The 17,201-nt window shown below is 45.5% G+C and overlaps 1 protein-coding gene across 1 annotated transcript; it reads left to right on the plus strand.

Moving 5' to 3' along the window:
• On the plus strand, positions 1 to 8,004 carry cotl1 (coactosin-like F-actin binding protein 1). Its single transcript, XM_034589326.1, has 4 exons — positions 1 to 501; positions 1,381 to 1,463; positions 6,232 to 6,389; positions 7,417 to 8,004. Exons 1-4 carry the CDS (start codon positions 425 to 427, stop codon positions 7,525 to 7,527), a joined length of 429 nt encoding a protein of 142 aa, XP_034445217.1. The 5' UTR covers positions 1 to 424; the 3' UTR covers positions 7,528 to 8,004.
• The last annotated feature ends 9,197 nt before the right edge of the window (positions 8,005 to 17,201 follow it).

Raw genomic sequence — 17,201 nt, forward strand, 5'->3', positions numbered from 1 at the left:
CACGTTCGGTTTCCTTGACAACCTGGTACTGTTGATGGTCGTCAGGACTTTACTTCTTCTTCTTCTTCTTCATCATCACCTCTTCTTCTCCTTCTTCTTCTTCTCCTCCCTGACCGAGCCGCATCACCACCGCCCACCATCTTCCAGGAAATGACCCGAGCTGCTGGAAGAGGAGCCGCCTCATTCCGCTGAGTCCACCCGGCTCCAGAGCTCTCAGTGCGGGGGACAGACGCCTGTTGTGTAACCGCATCACCGGTAGTTCGGCCTCAGCCGGAGAAGTTCGCTGCTCCATCACCGCCGAGCCTCCACCCTCCTCCCACCCGGTTCACAGCCACATCAGCGCCGAGCCTCCAGCCTCCTCCCGCCCGGTTCACCGCCGCAGCACCGCAGACTTCACGCGCCGCCCGCCCGGTTCACCGCCGCCATGTCCACGCAGATCGATAAGGAGGCTTGTAGAGAAGCTTACAACGAGGTGCGGGACGACAACACGGACACCAGCTGGTGAGTGCGACTCTGCCAGACTCCCTTGAAGAATGCGGCCATTCTAATTAGAAGCGTAAATCTGCTGAATCGAACGTGTCGCACATAGAAAACGCAACATCACCGGAGTAGTTAGCAGATGTGCTTCTGTTCGGCGTTGTTACAACACGTTAAACGACCTGTTTTCCTTTTTCATTTCTTTTAAATATGTGATTTCACACAACGCGTCCCCGCCCTGCGGCTGCGCTGCCTGGTCCGTGGAGAAGGCTGCGGAAATAGGAAGTGTTCTGATAAAATGTGATATTTTAGTCAAATACGCGCAGTTTAAATGAAGCGAAACACGCCGAATGACAGATAGACCCCTGATGATGTGTACTATTTAATAAATTGTGTAGTATAATTCGTGTTCTTTTGTACTTGGGCGTAGAATCCTTAAATTGCTGGAAATGTAAAGGCAGTTCAATATGCCCACCACGACTAAGCGCTAGAACGGCACACCGGGGCGCTGGGGCCGTTTCCCGTTGTTTCACACTTATTGCGTGAAAGCCAGAGTTGCGGGTTTTCTGTGCTTCTAACAGCAGCAGGTGAAGGGCGTGGGGCGTCGCAGGCCCCGGTGCTGGGATGTGGATTCAGGCCGTGCAGCGGCCACACTCCGCTCAGCCACCAGGCCCAGCGGGGCAGAAGTAATTTCCTTTGTCCTGTATTCAGAGGATAACGTTAGAGTAGTGACACACACACACACACACGGCCCGCACCACGTGGGCGTCCCAGGCTTTTTGAGCATTGCTCCAGTTTGCAGAATAAAAAATGTCTTTGACGTGTTTTTAATGTCGTCGCTGTGAATCAACAGACCCTGAGTCGGTTTGTCTGGTGTGATAATGTGTCTGCGTCTTTGTGCAGGGCTGCGTTCAAATACGAGGGCCCCAGGATCGTACCTGCGGGACAAGGCACCGACTATGAGGACTTCAAGAGGATGTGCACAGGTAAACAGCAGGTTTTTCATTCTAACGTGGGTCACACTAGTCGCCCCCCCCCTCTCAGGGTGAAGCTGTCTGTCACTGAGGCTGACTGCTCTGGGGAGGTTAAACAGCAGATATACCACAGCTCCACTTGCCAGGACACTAATCTTTTAAGACTCTCTGCTCTCTTACCCATTGGCCTTGAGCCGTGTGACTATGCTGTCAAAGCACCAAACACTATGTGTTGCATTGCATAATCTCTTCTACAATATCCTGCGCACGTTTTTCACAAGGTGACGCATTAAAGGTCAAGCTTTCGTGTATGGAGGCATAGTTTTTTCCAGAGTGACGGGACAATTTGCAAACTTTAAAATGTAGTCGTTGTTCTCCAACCAGTTCGTGCCAGTTAAATGTCTCCCGCCTGAATCTGAAAGCAACGCCCTAACAAAGAGGCGTGTGGTGTACAGCTGTACAACCAGGTGTGAGACGTTCGTGGTGATGGTCAGATAATGTGTCTGTGTGGGTTTCAACAATCTGATGTGAGGTCGTCTGTGTCGTCTGTGCAGTGAAGCATCTGCTCAGATGTTGGGTGTGGCTGTTTCTGATGCTGGCTCTTGATGCCTCTAAAGCTTGCCCCCTCAGGGCTGTACTTTTTGTTTCTCTGATAAAACTCACATTCCTATGTTGAAATAGCTCATTTATCACTTTACAACAGCGTAAACCTGTCATTGGTTCCTGTTCAGAGATGACACACACACACACACACACACACACACACACACACACACACATCCGACATCTCGGTCTGTCGGCCTGTTTCCCTTATTTAGTGGTGCAGTTGTAACTCTGCAGAACTCCGAGTGTAGGAGGAGCTGATGCAGATTGATCGTCTGCAGTAGAGAAGAGCTGGTTTGGAATGTTGACATTTCAAGGAGACACATTCTGTTCATCTTCAGATTGATAATGTTAATTAGAGTTATGACTGTGAAATGTTTTCATGCTCTAATGTTCAGAAAACACGTCACGCTCCTCAGACTGTCCGTCGCTGCAGCTCCTCTTTTCAGCCTCTGTCTCAAACACTTGGTCTTAGCTCCTGTCTCTTTAAGATAAAGCCCAGACTGCTCTGATTGGCCAGCTGGTCCACTCGGTTGTGATTGGTCAACTGCTTCCAGCACATGTAGGAAACTAGCGCAACCAGCAGGTCAAAGTTATCACTGCTCCTAATTCTGTCAATCCACTGGATGGATGTGGACAAGATGTAACGCAAATATTCATTGTCCCCAGTGGATGAATCCGACTGATGTTCAATTTTTAGCAGCCGTTGGATTGTTGTCTTCACCTCCGACGTTCATTTTGCTGGTTGTAAAACTATAATGATATCACAGTACTTTCTTTCTAAGCTCTTTATTCAATTATGTTTGCGACAACAGCCACTTTGAAAACACGCCAATGTCAGACATTTGCCAGACTAGGAACCAATCACAGTCAAGTATAGGTAGGCTCCGCCCACGTAGGTGATGACGACAGGACGTACGTATGTCAGACAAAAGTCTTTAGTCCCTAAATTACAATGTGAAACTAAAACTAACAGATCAGATGAAGCTATGGAACAAACACGTGAAGCTGGTTCATGTCCTGAGTCCATCTTAGTCCTGTGTTTGCTTCATTATAACAGGCATGAAAGTCGTGGGCCAGAATAGCGACCCCTAGAGGCTGCTATGCCCATGGCACCCAACAATCTGGATCTTCAAGTGAAGGAGCATATGCTTGTTTCTTTGTGACATGGCAGTGCCAGAGGAAAAGGTTTACTCCCTCTGAACATGAGTCTTTTGTAAATGGATGTTCTCGTCTGCGAAGTTGACATTTCGTCCTGACGGCGACATAAAGGAAAGATCCAAGTGAGCAGAATGCTGTAGAAGCCGCCCATCCTCTGGGAGCGTGAACAGGCTCCGATATTTATTGGAAACCTGTCGAGTGACATTTGTCGTATACAGGTGACAATCTTGTTTCTGTGGTGGCAGTAGAGGAAAGATCACATCATAAGATATATCCATCAATGAAAAGGTATTTAGCTGTAAGTATTAGTTGTGAGGAAAGGTGGGTGTCGCCCAAACCAGTGTGATTCATTCTTTGAGAATCCAGCGAGTCGGCCGACCTCACCGTCCCGCGCTCGCAGTTAGATCAAAAACATCACAGACCACAGGAGACGGCTCTAGTTTCTAGGATGTGTCTCGGAGGGACTCGGCGTGGGCTGATGCAGGGTCAACAGGAAGTTGCAGTGTCACCTGCCAACCTTTGGTCTGCTCAAAGAGAGTCACTTTGTGCAGAACGTCTCTTTCAGCACATTTCTTTTTGCTGTGTCATCGTAGATTCAGTGCAGTTTTCTCTGCAGCAGAGAGGAGGGAAGTGAGTGAGGAGTGTGTGAGTGTGAGTGAGGAGTGTGTGTGCGTGCGTTGCTCCAGGAAAGGTGTTGAAACAAAAGATATCCTTTGTCACTGCACTGATAAGACTCTTCAGTGACTGCTCCTGTGAATGTGCGGCTCGTCTCATCTGAAATCTGAGTCCCTGCCAGGAAAACCTTTTATCGACAGGTACATCAAAAGAAAACAGGTCGTGCTGTAAAAACTCCTGATGCAATTTAGTAGAATCAACAAACCTTTAAACAGTAACTTGACTCCAATATACTTGTCTCAGCTTCAATTGTTTAGCAGCTATGGAGCTTTTATTACGTTTATGAAATGAATGGTCTTATTATCATATCACCAGCATGAATTGTACCAGTTGGCTTTAGTCGAGGCTGCGACTAAATCAAATAAATGTTGTTTGATTGAATTGTCACGACTGTCCCACTTGCCGTTCTGTTCAGCCTCTGAAAACCGTCTCACGTCTTCTGTGGTTCTGATGATCATCACACACCGGGAAATGGGACAAGTGTCAGTTGCATCATGGGAAATGTAAGATGCAAGGGCAACTTTAGGTTGTGTCTCCAGAGGACATTTGTCTACTGATGCAAACTACTGCAGTCTCTGTTTTAAACCTGCCTTCGTTGATACTTCAGAATTGTTCTTCGTCATTAGTGAGTCATCCTCAAACACGTCTTCACCCTACGTGTCTGACGGAGACGCAGGTCGCTCCTTCCTGCAGCAGTGAGACTGTACAACCAGCTCTGCTCCCAGTAAGAACCACTGCACCACCATCAGGGACGGAACTTTAACACTTCAAGTCTCAACTGTGCTTTATTCATCTGTCTGTGCAATATCAACGGTTCATGTGCAGTTCATTCACTGTACATATTCTCACACTGCACATATGTTTCCTGTCTTTACACTGTATATATTAGTTTTATAACATTCATATATTAAGTATTATGTGTTGCATGTTACTTATCACTTGCTGATACCCTGTTGGCGCTGGCTGCTGTCCATTTCCCAGTTCAGGGACTAATAAAGGATTATCTTATCTTATCTTAATATTCTGACCCAAGTTCACAACTTTCCTAAATAAAAGCTCTAAAGTGTTGCACTAATGACACAAGCCTTGTGCTTTTACTTCATAGACAAATTGCTAAAGAGGATGTGATTCTGAATGTTGTTGTCACGACACTGCTGAATGTCTCTGTCAGTCCAATCTGGTGGTGAGTTTGAACACTTCCTGATCACGGCTGTAGTTTATCTGAGGACATGGAAGAAGACGTGTCCACAGTCCACAGTCCACAGACCGACCGTTCAGGCTCACTGCCCGCAAAGAGTTTCTTACCTGCTTATTAAAGGTTTATTAATATTGAACTTATCGTGGGTCTAATTCACACCAAATTCCACTTCACTTGAATTCAGTTTATTTTCCAGGTCTTCATTACACAATAGGAGACTTAAGGGACATGGAAGTGTCACTGAAGCTGATTCCCTTAACAACTGGTCCTCTACCTTTTTATTGATGTGCAACATTTTATTTTCCAGCTCTGTCTTCATTTGTCCTCCAGCCACAGGCTGCGAACGTCTGAGCAGTTCTTTCGTAACGTGAATTAGAGGCTGGACGATGTGTGAGTCAGAAGAAAATAGCAGCAGACGTGTTTTTGTTTTTCCTCGTCAGCCTGGTTGAGTGTGTTCACACTTTATTTACAGTGGCCTGTGTAGTGGACCACCCTGACAGTGACCGGCGTGGCCACTGGGACGTTTGTGACACAACTGCTGACAAAAGACTTTGTCCATTGACCTGAATACCTCCTTATGCCTCACACCCGGGTTTGTGCTCCTATCATTGTGAGGACATAATTCATTCTTTAGCCCCTGACCCTAAACTAAACCCTAGAGTAGCTGCCTTACCCCGACCCTGCCTCTAATCTGAGTTTAACCCTGAAGCCCTTTGGAAATGTCCTCACGGGTATGGTCCCCACAAAGATAATCATACAGTGACACACACGCTCTGCTGAGCACTAAGACCTACATTCTATCTCTTTCTCTTTATCTGCCCTGGGCACACACACACACACACACACACACACACACACACACACACACACACACACACGAGGACACTCATAGGCATAATGCATTTGCCAACCTTAACCATCACAACTAAATGCCTAAACCAAATTCTAACGTCTTCGGTTCAAAGGTGGAATCTGCAGCTTTTTACTGTAAACACCGAGAATGCCCTCACGTCACATGACAGGTCAGAGACTGAGTCACAGTTGGCTTCGGTCCCTGATCGGTGGAGACGGTTCTGCTGCTGGGATGTGATGAAGTGAAATGATGTAATCTGTATATTCAGTTTCCTGCGTCTCCTCCCTCAGATGACGCTCGTCTGTTCGGCTTCATCCGGATCACGACGGGAGACGCCATGAGCAAACGAGCCAAGTTCACCCTCATCACCTGGATCGGCGAGAATATCAGCGGGCTGCAGCGCGCCAAGATCAGCACCGACAAGACCCTGGTGAAAGACATCGTGCAGGTCAGACTGTGGTGACTGTGTGTGTGAGAGGAGGCAATTACTGTGTTGTCATTATGAGCGAGTAATGGAACGAGGCTGGAACGGTCCCTCTGGGTGGTTCAGAGGCAACATGGCAACAGAATGCTGGATCGAGTGGGAGAAGTGTGTCAATAATTTATACATGCTGGTGGGCAAAATAATACCAGAACAAAGACGGCTTTATTCCAATGATCTGAGCTCATGATTTTAAAGCGCATTTAGTTTGTATCCAAATCCACTTTTGTTTAACCCATTAAGACAGAAGGCGATGAATCAAATCTCCCTCTTTAACCTCACCTGAAACCTGAGTGGGACACAATTACAGACATCTACAGAAACCTTCATTTCTTAGCTTCTGAAGCAGATGGAGACATGAAATAAAGATTTGTCTCTTACTGAGTCTTGGTCAGCAGGAGCCTCATCTCCATCTCAATCTTCTTCTTCATTCATCAATGAATCTCTTCTGCTTCGATATCTCTCCCCTCACATAGATTACCAGCTATCCTCTAAAACAGGCTGAGAACTGCAGAAAAACCTTTCCCATGATGCATTGCACCTTTTCTTGCAAGTATTTCAGTGAATCACGATGTATTTCATCAGTCACATTTCTTTAAAACAACATAGTGGATGAGACGCTCATGTCCCGACCCGGTCTAGAGGGAGAGGCTCACAAACATCTGGTCTTAAAGGTACAAACACGTTGCATCAGGTCTAAATGGGTGAACAGAGGAAGTTCCCTGTGCCTCGCATGTGGTTCACAACGGTGGAACTTAGTCTCTCAATTAGTCATTGGTGTGTTTTGGATGCAATAAACCAAGCAGAGTCTCGGCCTTGAGGAGGAGTCGGTGTTGAACATCAGGATCTTTTTCAAACCAGCTCGGACTCTCAGCCTCTGCGTCTTGTTCATACCAGCCGTCGCTGTGAACTGGTGTTGTATTTTTTGGTGTCAGATACATTCATCCTTTGTTTCGTACTCTTCTTCACTTCAGCTCCTGTTTTGTTTCTGCAGAACTTTGCTAAGGAGTTCATGATCAGTGACCTGAGGGAACTGGACGAGGACTACATCCGCACGGAGCTGAAGAAGGCCGGTGGAGCCAACTACGATGCTCAGGCCGAGTAGAGAAGTGCCACATTCCACTGGAAGTGTCGGGGTCGGGGTGGGGGTATGGAGGGAAAGGGGGTCGGGGTGGGGTAGGGTTTTGGCGGGGTTGGAATAAGTGGGGTTGGGGAGTGTTGGGGCAGGGCTGCTACCTCTCGGGGAGAGGGCGTGGCAGGAAGGAGAGGTCACCTGCAGAAAATAAGAGAAGCACGCGCCAAGCACAAACATTTTACTTTCAAAGCGACGTCTAGCAAATGAACAGATGCAAACACACAGCAGAGCCAGAGTGAGTGTTCCAAACACTCCTCAAACAAAACGTACGCTGCCTGATAATAACTCATTGTGAACACTCATTTAACAGCTTCTTAATAATCTCTCAGCAGCAGCTTTTTCATGTGTATCGGCAGAGACGTTATTGGTGCCCCTCAAAATTCACTTGACTTTAAAGTGAGTGCATGAACATACTTACTTCCATCTGTCTGTGTAGCTGTAAGATACGAAAAGAGCCGAATCATCACTGAACAAGGAGACGTCACTGAATTGTTAAAGAAATATTAAAACTTTGGATTTGCACCTTTTTTGCTGTTTCCCAGCTTTACATGAGAAACGTGAGTCTCTTGTCATTCGAGTTGATTTGCAGCTGGAGCCAGATGCTGGTTAGTTTAACTTCAGTCTGACTCTGGAACAGATCCCAGACCAGCACCTCTACAGCTCAATAATTAGCAGTTTATGTCTCGTTACGTTATGTGTCCACAAACAAGAGTGTGAAAATGACACGGAAGCAGTTGCCAGGCAACAAGCAGAGACTCTCGGACGTCACCAGGGAGTTTTCAAACCTTTGCAGAAATAAATCAAATGAAAAATCATATAAACAAATAGAAATCGGCTGTGATCTTTTTGCACGCGCCCTCGGGTTCGACGTTATTTCGGTGATGACGGATGTTTGTCCCACGAGTAACCCACAGTAAATGACAAATTATCAGTTTGACCTTGTGTTTTGGACCAATTGAACAAATGCGATCAGACATATTGATTGACGACCTGTAGACCTATTGGCTTGTGTATTTTCTTACACCCTGTTTCTGCACACACGCCGTCGCTCTGACAGAACGCAGATTATGTGCGATCGTTCTCATGCTGGCTTGATGCAAACGTACGAGCAGGTCCTCTCCTCTCCCGCCCGCCGCCCTCTCCCCAGTCAGCTCATGGTTGGTTATCTACTGTGCATCATCATCTCACACTCATCCTCATCTCAGCTGAGCCGCAGCTGAGCAGAGTGAAGTTAACATCGAGGCCTCGGCCCGGTCTGAGTTTTCATGTAATGAGGATGTGATCAGCTCGAGGGTTTCCCTTCAACGCGCCGTACTGTGATCGTGGAACATGTTTTAGACTGTTCGTAACTTAACTGGATGGGAAGTGACTTCATTGATGAAGTGGCTGCAGCAACCTGCAGGCATGTGCTTTGACACCAGAACATGCTCCTAGTCGTGACACACTGAACCGCCCGGAGGAAAAGATCTCCAGATGGTTTTCAGCTCACTGTGAGGAAGCGTCATCAAGTTCACATTTAGCCACTTCTGCATTTCCAGCCAGACAGTTGAGTTTGCGTTACATCCTCAAGGTCGAGGCTGACTCTGATTCATCCTCCTGTTTTCATACTCAAGCGTTGTTCTGTGAATCTCTTTTATCAGCGGTCCACCTGTGTCTTACTGTGTTTGTACTGTTCACTTTCTCCTCCAGTTTCTGTAGGAAATAGTTGATGTTAGAATTTTCCAGAGCTGGAACAGAATCTGTAGACGAGTTCACGTCAAAGAACGAGACTCTGATCCCTCAGCAGCACGTCGTCTTTGAGAGCGGAGATCTTTTCCTCTGGTGTCTCATCTGAAAGGTATCCATGATATACTGTAACCTACTGTGTTTGACTGCCTTAGTCTCCCATGGAGAGAGGGGCATCATGGGAGTCTGTGGACACTACACTGTGATTGGCTATCCTCCATACATGTGAGCGGGACTTTGATTGGCACGCGCGTCATCAATGCATGAGCCTGGGCTTGTCATCTGAACCCAGGAGGAGCCGTTTCTCGGTTGTAGCATCTCTTTTTATTAATTTAACCCCCCCCCCCCCTTCCCCCCTGCAAAAAATAGGACTTTTTTTTATTTTGTTTTATTTTTGAGATGAATTTTATCTTCTCTTAAGGGTTTGACCTCTTTGTTTTCATTTTTAAGAGCATTGTTGTCTAGGATATTGGTGGAAGAGATTTTCAAAAAATAATGCAAGAAAAAGAAAGAAAACTGGCACAAAATCAGTCATTTCAAAATAAAATTTGATGTTTTTTCTTTTACAAAACTGGCTTCTTGAAGTTTTTTTCTGTGTGTGTCTCTGAAACTTACAAAACCACAAGTGAAAGTTTGGTGAATACGTGTCCCTATAACAGTAGGTTTGGTTGTGTCATGCTGGTTCCATGTTTCTTCTGTTGACTTGAAGATGTTATTAGTTCTGCACAAAGTACAGAGATAAATCAATATAACCTAGAATCACTCTGAGCTCAGTCCTCATTAAATTCAATCAAGCTGCACCAAATTTCTCACACTCAGAAATTCAATCAAGCTCCAAGAATTATTCTCTTCCGTTCAAATGTTGAGAAACGTCGTCTGTGCATCCTTCCTCCAGGTTTCGTGGAAATCCTACAGACAAATAAACACGTGGGCGGGTAAAGACATAACCTTAAGCATTTAAAAACTGATTCTTCATCTACATAAAGAACTACAAACTGTTCAATATTAAATTTAAACTTTCGGATGAAGCACGTGCACATCTTGTCCTGCACCTCAGCTCGTAGCCAACAGCCTGTTCTCTGTTGCTTTTAAAGCTCGACTCTAATCTTAAACTTTCACGTTTTACTCGGGATATTCTTTTATTCTTGAGATGCAAAAATACAGAAAATCTGCAGGAGAAGCCGGAGCTGAGGTCTGCGGCTGCATGAGGAGGAGCAGACGGCTCGACAAGACTTGAACATTTGAAATCTATTCAACATTGGCTTTGTATTATGGTGTGAATGCACCGAACGGGCTCGGGAACACGTTTGCGATTGTGCGAGCGAGGAGATGAATAAAACATCTGCTTCCTGTAGCAAAGTAAATCAACAGCGGCTTCGCATGGTGTTAGACGTTGGTGAACTTTGACCTGTGAGGTTTGCTCTGATTCGGTATCACTGATCCCAGACACTGATTACTGATTACCTCTGAAAGAGACAGAATTTCCTCGGAAATTAAATCCAAATCTGAATAACAATCTCCAAACTTTATTCACACCAGACATTTAGTAGAAACGCAGCATTGTCAGCAGTTTGAAATATTCATAAAGCTTCCACTTAAATCCTGTTTTCAGGTTTTGTTTATTCTGCTTATTTTTATTCTCAAAATGCAAAATGAAACCAAAAACTTCCTCTTCTCATATCTCTCCTCATCCTTTAAAACGTCTCTTTATTCCAAGAAGTGGAGCATCATGACCCAAGCTATTCTCTCAGATCTCTTTTCTCTGTCAGTGCAGGATGAGGTCATTCTGGCACTTGTGCATTCAGAGTCAAAGCCCACACGGCAACCGTCGCTCAGGGACTCCCAAGGGTTTCCATGGATACAGCTGTAACCCTCGCCTTGAGCCCGTCAGCCGCGGGCGAGAAAAACAAAGTCCACTGGTCATTCAGCGTCTCAATTAGTTCCTCACTGTGTTGTCTGACCTCAATAAATGAATGAGTCACTCATTAAATGTTAATCATTTCAGAGGCATTTTATTACTAAGTCACTTGTACATCTTATAATCAGGTGGATTTCCTGCTGCTCTATAACAGCCAATCAGATAGTTTCACTGACATCACTGTGCCCTGAGTTAAATCAGTAAATCTTCATCACTGATGATGAGGGTGTGACAGTTAAACACTTTCCTAACGACTTAATCCACAGTGAGTAAGCCTCTTGTGCTCGGCGCTCACGTCCTGCTCAGGTGAGTGGAGTCAGCGTGTCCAGGACGGAGGTGGTCGACATTGATTTTCATTAAATCGACTAATTGTCTCTTTTCCATGTCGGTGCTTCAGTGACAGCCGCTGGTCTGGAGGTCGGTCGATGGCTCCCAGCCCCACCATCAGTGTGTCTGTGTGTGTGTGTGTGTGTTACTGCACTCACATGAATGGAGTTCAGGGGTTTGTCTGAATGATCAAACATGGCCGCAGCAGGATGAGTGACAGGCGTCTGGGTGGTTGCACTGATCTTTGGGGACTAATGGCAGGTTGTGTAATGATAGAGCTCCGGTGTTTCTCACTGTGGCTTTAAGTAAGCTGTGAGGAGTTGAGGGTGTAGTTTAAGCTTAAGTTACTGTGTGTGTGTGTGTGTGCGTGTGTGTGTGTGTGTGTGTGTGTGTGTGTTCAGGCTAGTTGAAACAGGTGACAGTTGGAAGGAGCCATACTAATATGGTTAATAACTTCATTTCAGTCTTGAGCGTAGAGAACAAATTCCTGACTGAATGTTTGACTACTTTGCTCCTAAATTTCTTACACTCACTGTAACAAACGTTGAAAAACTAAAATCTTGTCAAATGGGCGTCTGTGGCCAGGTTGTGTCAGTCGGTCAGAACCACTCCTTCACTCTAATTGGCTGTGCCCTGCTATGAGGAAGTTTCCACATCCACCTCATATTATGCAGACGATGCCAAGTTCTAAATGTTGCTTCCTTTTCTTAGTCCTGAGAAACCAATTAGTTTCGGTAAAACCACAAGCTGCAAAGTTCTCAGAAGTTTGAGCCTGAGTTCAAGAAACGATCTTATATTCTCCTGTGGAAGTAACAAGTCTGTATTATATGTGTACATTGACTTTCAGTTTGGTCTTTGTCTGCTAACATGGAGGAGGCAGGGCCTATGACCTATACAGCAGCCAGCCACCAGGAGGCGATCCAGGTGTTTTGGCCTGACCTTTGGCGAGCTGTCCTCCATCTTCATACACAATCGTTCTTTAAGTATCGTTATCAAGTCGGAATTTCAATTTTTCCACAAATAAAAACCTGCAAAACGACGACATTCCGCCTCAGCTCTACTTAATGTTTATTGCTAATCGGCCGATGTTAGCATGATCTTACACTCAGCAAACATTTAACAAATCGTACATGTCAGTATTGTCTAGTTGTTTTTGAAGTATGAAGCTATGTCACCACCCACACGGCCTTGCTCCTCTTCTGCATGTCCTGACAGCTCCGGTCTTTGAGACGGTAAACACTGGCATCACCAGCCTTAGTGCAGCAGATACACGGACTGTGCATGTGTGAATTTTTCACTATTGCTATATTTTTGCTGTGTAAACGTCACCGAGCTAAAAAGCTGAGACCAGCAAACCTTTCGTCAGCAGCGTTACGCACAGATTCTGTCAGATCAGTTCCTGCAGAGCGAGACCACTCGGATCCTTCCTGCATTCCTCAGACCTCCTCAGCACAGCAGCATAGTTCACAGCCCACAGCGAGTCATGTGTTCTGTCTGAGCACATTGCACAATTGTCTTGTAGCCTCTCAGTACAGTCAAGAGCTTTCTCAGAGACAGAAATGTCGTAGATTACATGGTTTTAGGTTGAGGACTGGCATCCATCTTCAACTCAGTGAATTGGTGAATGAAGTCTTGTACTAGTTGTTAAAACAAAAGTACAATTACAGCCCTGTGGTCGTCTGCCTGCATTAACCAGAGCAGTCTCAGTCTATGTCATTTATTTTCTCCAGATTCACATCATGTCACTGTGACCCTTCGACCTGTGACCTCTTAAATCTAATCTTTTAATCTTTGAGTCCAACAACTGGTCAAAACGTGAAGAAAGTCCCTCGAGTCGGATTGAGATATGTTGAAGAAGCTATTTGAGGTCACGGTGACCTCGACCTTTAACATTTGACCTTTGACCACTCAAATCGAATCAGTAAATTTGTGGGTTTAAGTGAACATTTGTGCCAAATTTGAAGGAATCCCTTCAAGGCGATCATTAGACGTCCTGTTCTCAAGACTGGGACGGACAGACAACCTGAAACATAAGGCCTCCGACCAATGGGTGATGCCGGTGCGGAGGCACAACAGAGAACTTTTTATTTAACGTATTCACTGAAAGGCTGAAACCTGTCGGTGTAATTCTCAGCCATGGACACACAAGACAGGACATTTAGAGGTTTAAATAAAAGCCTTTCGCTTCCAATCTGCGTCTGTGTCACGACGTGTTTGACTGATTCAACGTTTGGTTAGTCACAGCTCAGTGGGGTCCTGAGTCCAGACGGCTCCGAGTGCACCGTGCACGAGCGCTGAGTGATGCAACTCCGCGGTCGGGGAATGAGCTCATCACCCCCGAGAAAGAAAAAGGCAGGGGGGCCCGTGTGTGTGTGTGTGTGTGTGTGTGTGTGTGTGTGTGTGTGTGTGTGTGTGTGTGCGTGTGTGTCTGTGTGTGTGTGTCTGTGTGTGTGTGTTCGGGGCCCCCTGAGTTGAATCTACTCAACAAAGCCAAATGTTCCCTCTGACATCTCACGTGTTTTTTGTCTTTTAAAACAGATGATTTATCTGGTGTGAAATGAATCAATAACAAGTCCTTACAACTCTTATTGACGTTTGTTTATTCCATCCCCTCTAGTCCTGAATTTGTGCATAAAGATTTTGACATGAACAATGAGACCTTCAGACTTCTCAGTTCAGTCTGAACCTAGATATCAGGTGTGAAAGGTTCGAACTGAATTCAGTCCGACAGAAAGATGTGGATCTGGATCAAACTGTGGCAGAAGAGGAAGAGGAAGCAGTCTTCACCTCCAGCGATATAACGTTTGAACGACGAGGACGTAGTAATATCAACATCATATCAAATTAACAAAGTGAATCACTTCATTCGTTGTCGTCATTCAAACAGAAAGACGACCCCCCCCCCCCCCCCCCCTGCCCCCCCAACACAGCAGACGAAATGAAAACCACAAGATGGCTGCACCGTTATCCAGAGGCTTTGGCTTTGTTTTCAAGCAGAGACACGTCGTCCATCTTTATTTACACTGTTTGCACCGACCAATGAAATCTTTCTTCTCGTTGCCTGTTTTATTTTTTCAGTCGGTGTAAATCAATGTAAACAATCCGAGTGTAAGAAGCTTCAGTCACACACACACTTTTGAATTGTGCGTTTTCTTTCTTCTTCTTTCTGTTTGAGGAACCCCGACTGGGCGAGGGGGGAAAGAGAGAGGGGGGGGGGGTCTCTTTTCATATTCTTCCAGGCCATGTGAATAGGGGACGGTGAGTGTGAATGGTCCTGTGTGCCAGTGTGTAACAGCGTTGGCACAGAGACTAACGAGCTGAGGGCCACTTCATTCTCCCGCCTCACACCAGCGTCGGTTTTCCCAGTTTACTGAGGACATTTACACACTGGGCCACAATGGGACATCTGTTTGCTGTGGTGTCACTATTGGTTTTCCATCACTGCCAATGATCCCCTCTCATATTAAAGCTAATACTCTATTAATCACGTCATTTTTATCGTTCGTCTGCGTTTCCATCGTGCGTCTAAAGACACGGAAAGATCAGTTAAATCGATTTGTATGAAAACCCGTTTAACTCCAGTCCAGCAGGAGGCGGTACTCCAGATGAAATAACAAAGACTGAACCATCTCCATCAAACACCTGTGAAAAGCAGCAGCATGTGTTTAAAGAGAGAGCGAGTCTGGTCTGTGGAGGATTCCTGTGATGGCCGTCACCAGCTCGCTGCTGTTTCCTAGCAACAGAGCGGAAGTTGGACACGACGAGAACGTTTTAATGTCCCTTGTTTGGTCGAGTTGAAGCCTCAAGCATCGCACGTCTCGTCTCCTGCCACCATCATCACCTCTGTGACACTGAAGCGCAATGAATTCTGGGACAGGTTGTGACCGTTGGAGTCGTCATTTCTCAGGGATGAAAGGACACATTCGAAGGAGCCTTTGAAATGAGACATTTCTGGTTTTCATATCATCTTTATCACTGTGTATTTATCTCCTCTTACCTGTTACTGTTCCCTCTATCTCTATGTAGATTATTATTATTATGATCTATACTTGTATACACATAAATACATATGTTTTTCTTTGTGATTGTCATTGTTTAACGATGTCATCATTTAGCTTCAGTCTGTAGAATTGGTCCCTTATGGAAAATCTATCTCAGTCAATGTCAATAAGCAGAAAACACCCTGAAGAAAAGTGCATTGCTGCTAATTTCTCTTCTTTCTGTCGAAGCACTGAACAAACAACAAACTGAAACCAAGCAGACGTTCTAATCTGTGTCTGTGTGTCAGGAAACTGAACAGTTTCACTTCCTGTTCCGTCAGAAGACGGAGAGAATCCACAGGGAATGCGGTTTCATATTCATGTCGTGTTTTTTCTTCCTGGTGCAGATTAAATGTTCAGGTTCACTCGTCAAATTAACTTTACAGAGTCCGGTTCAGTACGTTTCTTAAGAAACTGAAAAATAAAAGCAATTTGAAAATTCTAAATGCTGAGTAAATGTATTTTATTCTTACAGAATGAATGAATTCACGTATTTTCGAAGGGTGAACACCAACATGACTCACAGACTCATTCATGTCATGGCGGGAGAATTGAACAGACGCACAGAAGAGGCTCAGTGTCGGTGGTGAAGTTGTTTGTATGAACATTCATTCAAAAATAACCACACGATAGAAAATGGACTCGTTCTAATCGTAACCGTTCTGAATGGGCGCTGCTCTTGTCTTAATTAGACGATAACTCTGCTCTGCACGAATCAGTGACAACCGGTAAAGAGCCATTTATGTATTGAACCTGCAGCCGGCGAGGAACTGAAAGGTCAACTGCCTCCACACACACTTAAATAACAATGAGGAGAGTGGCTGTGCATGTTAATGACTCTCTGAATGACTCCCGCTCGGCTAATATCACGATAAAATCCAGGCACGGGTCAACGGGAGAACCTACACCGAGCTGGAACTGTGGTTCATTACGAGGGACGGAGGAGAAAACAACCAGATGCACACGAATACGTCCGGAGCCACGTGTGCAAAAGTCCAGCAGTTTGATTTAGATGATTTCAGCAAATTTATCTCAAACAACAGACAGACTGCAACTTTTGGGGTTTGAGAAGCGTCACGTTCACTTTCCATCCAATGAGACTCATTAATAAGAAAGAAAGAAACGCACCTACTTCTCTAAAAGCTCACCAATGAAGGGTGGAGTGACTCTGGAGATACTTGAACTCAGCAGAAAAAACAAACACACCCCCTCCCTTAAATATCTACACTTCTTCAAAGCTCCACCGCCCAGACTCGTCGCCCCCACATCGCCACGGGCAACAACACAATGGCTTGAATCGAGAGCCTTTTTGTGAGGTAATCAGGAACTGACCAGCTGCCGTCCACAGAAACCAGAAAGAAGCTGCTGAGGACGAGAAACGAGCCCTAATAAATGTTGTGTGTGTGTGTGTGTGTGTGTGTGTTGTGTGTGTGGGTGTGTGTGTGTGTGTGGGTGTGTGTGTGTGTGTGTGTGTGTGTGTGTGTGTGTGTGTGTGTGTGTGTGTGTAGGTTACATGAGTAGTTGGAGACTCATGGACGTGTTTCCGTCTTTAACTGACACATGAAATAGTCTTAGTTCCTTCAGGATGAGTCAGTAATTGAGTCAGTTGATTTCATAAAGCAGCTGCTGATGAA

Source organism: Hippoglossus hippoglossus, chromosome 6, assembly GCF_009819705.1.
Source record: "Hippoglossus hippoglossus isolate fHipHip1 chromosome 6, fHipHip1.pri, whole genome shotgun sequence".
In the NCBI taxonomy this organism is placed as follows: Eukaryota; Metazoa; Chordata; class Actinopteri; order Pleuronectiformes; family Pleuronectidae; genus Hippoglossus; species Hippoglossus hippoglossus.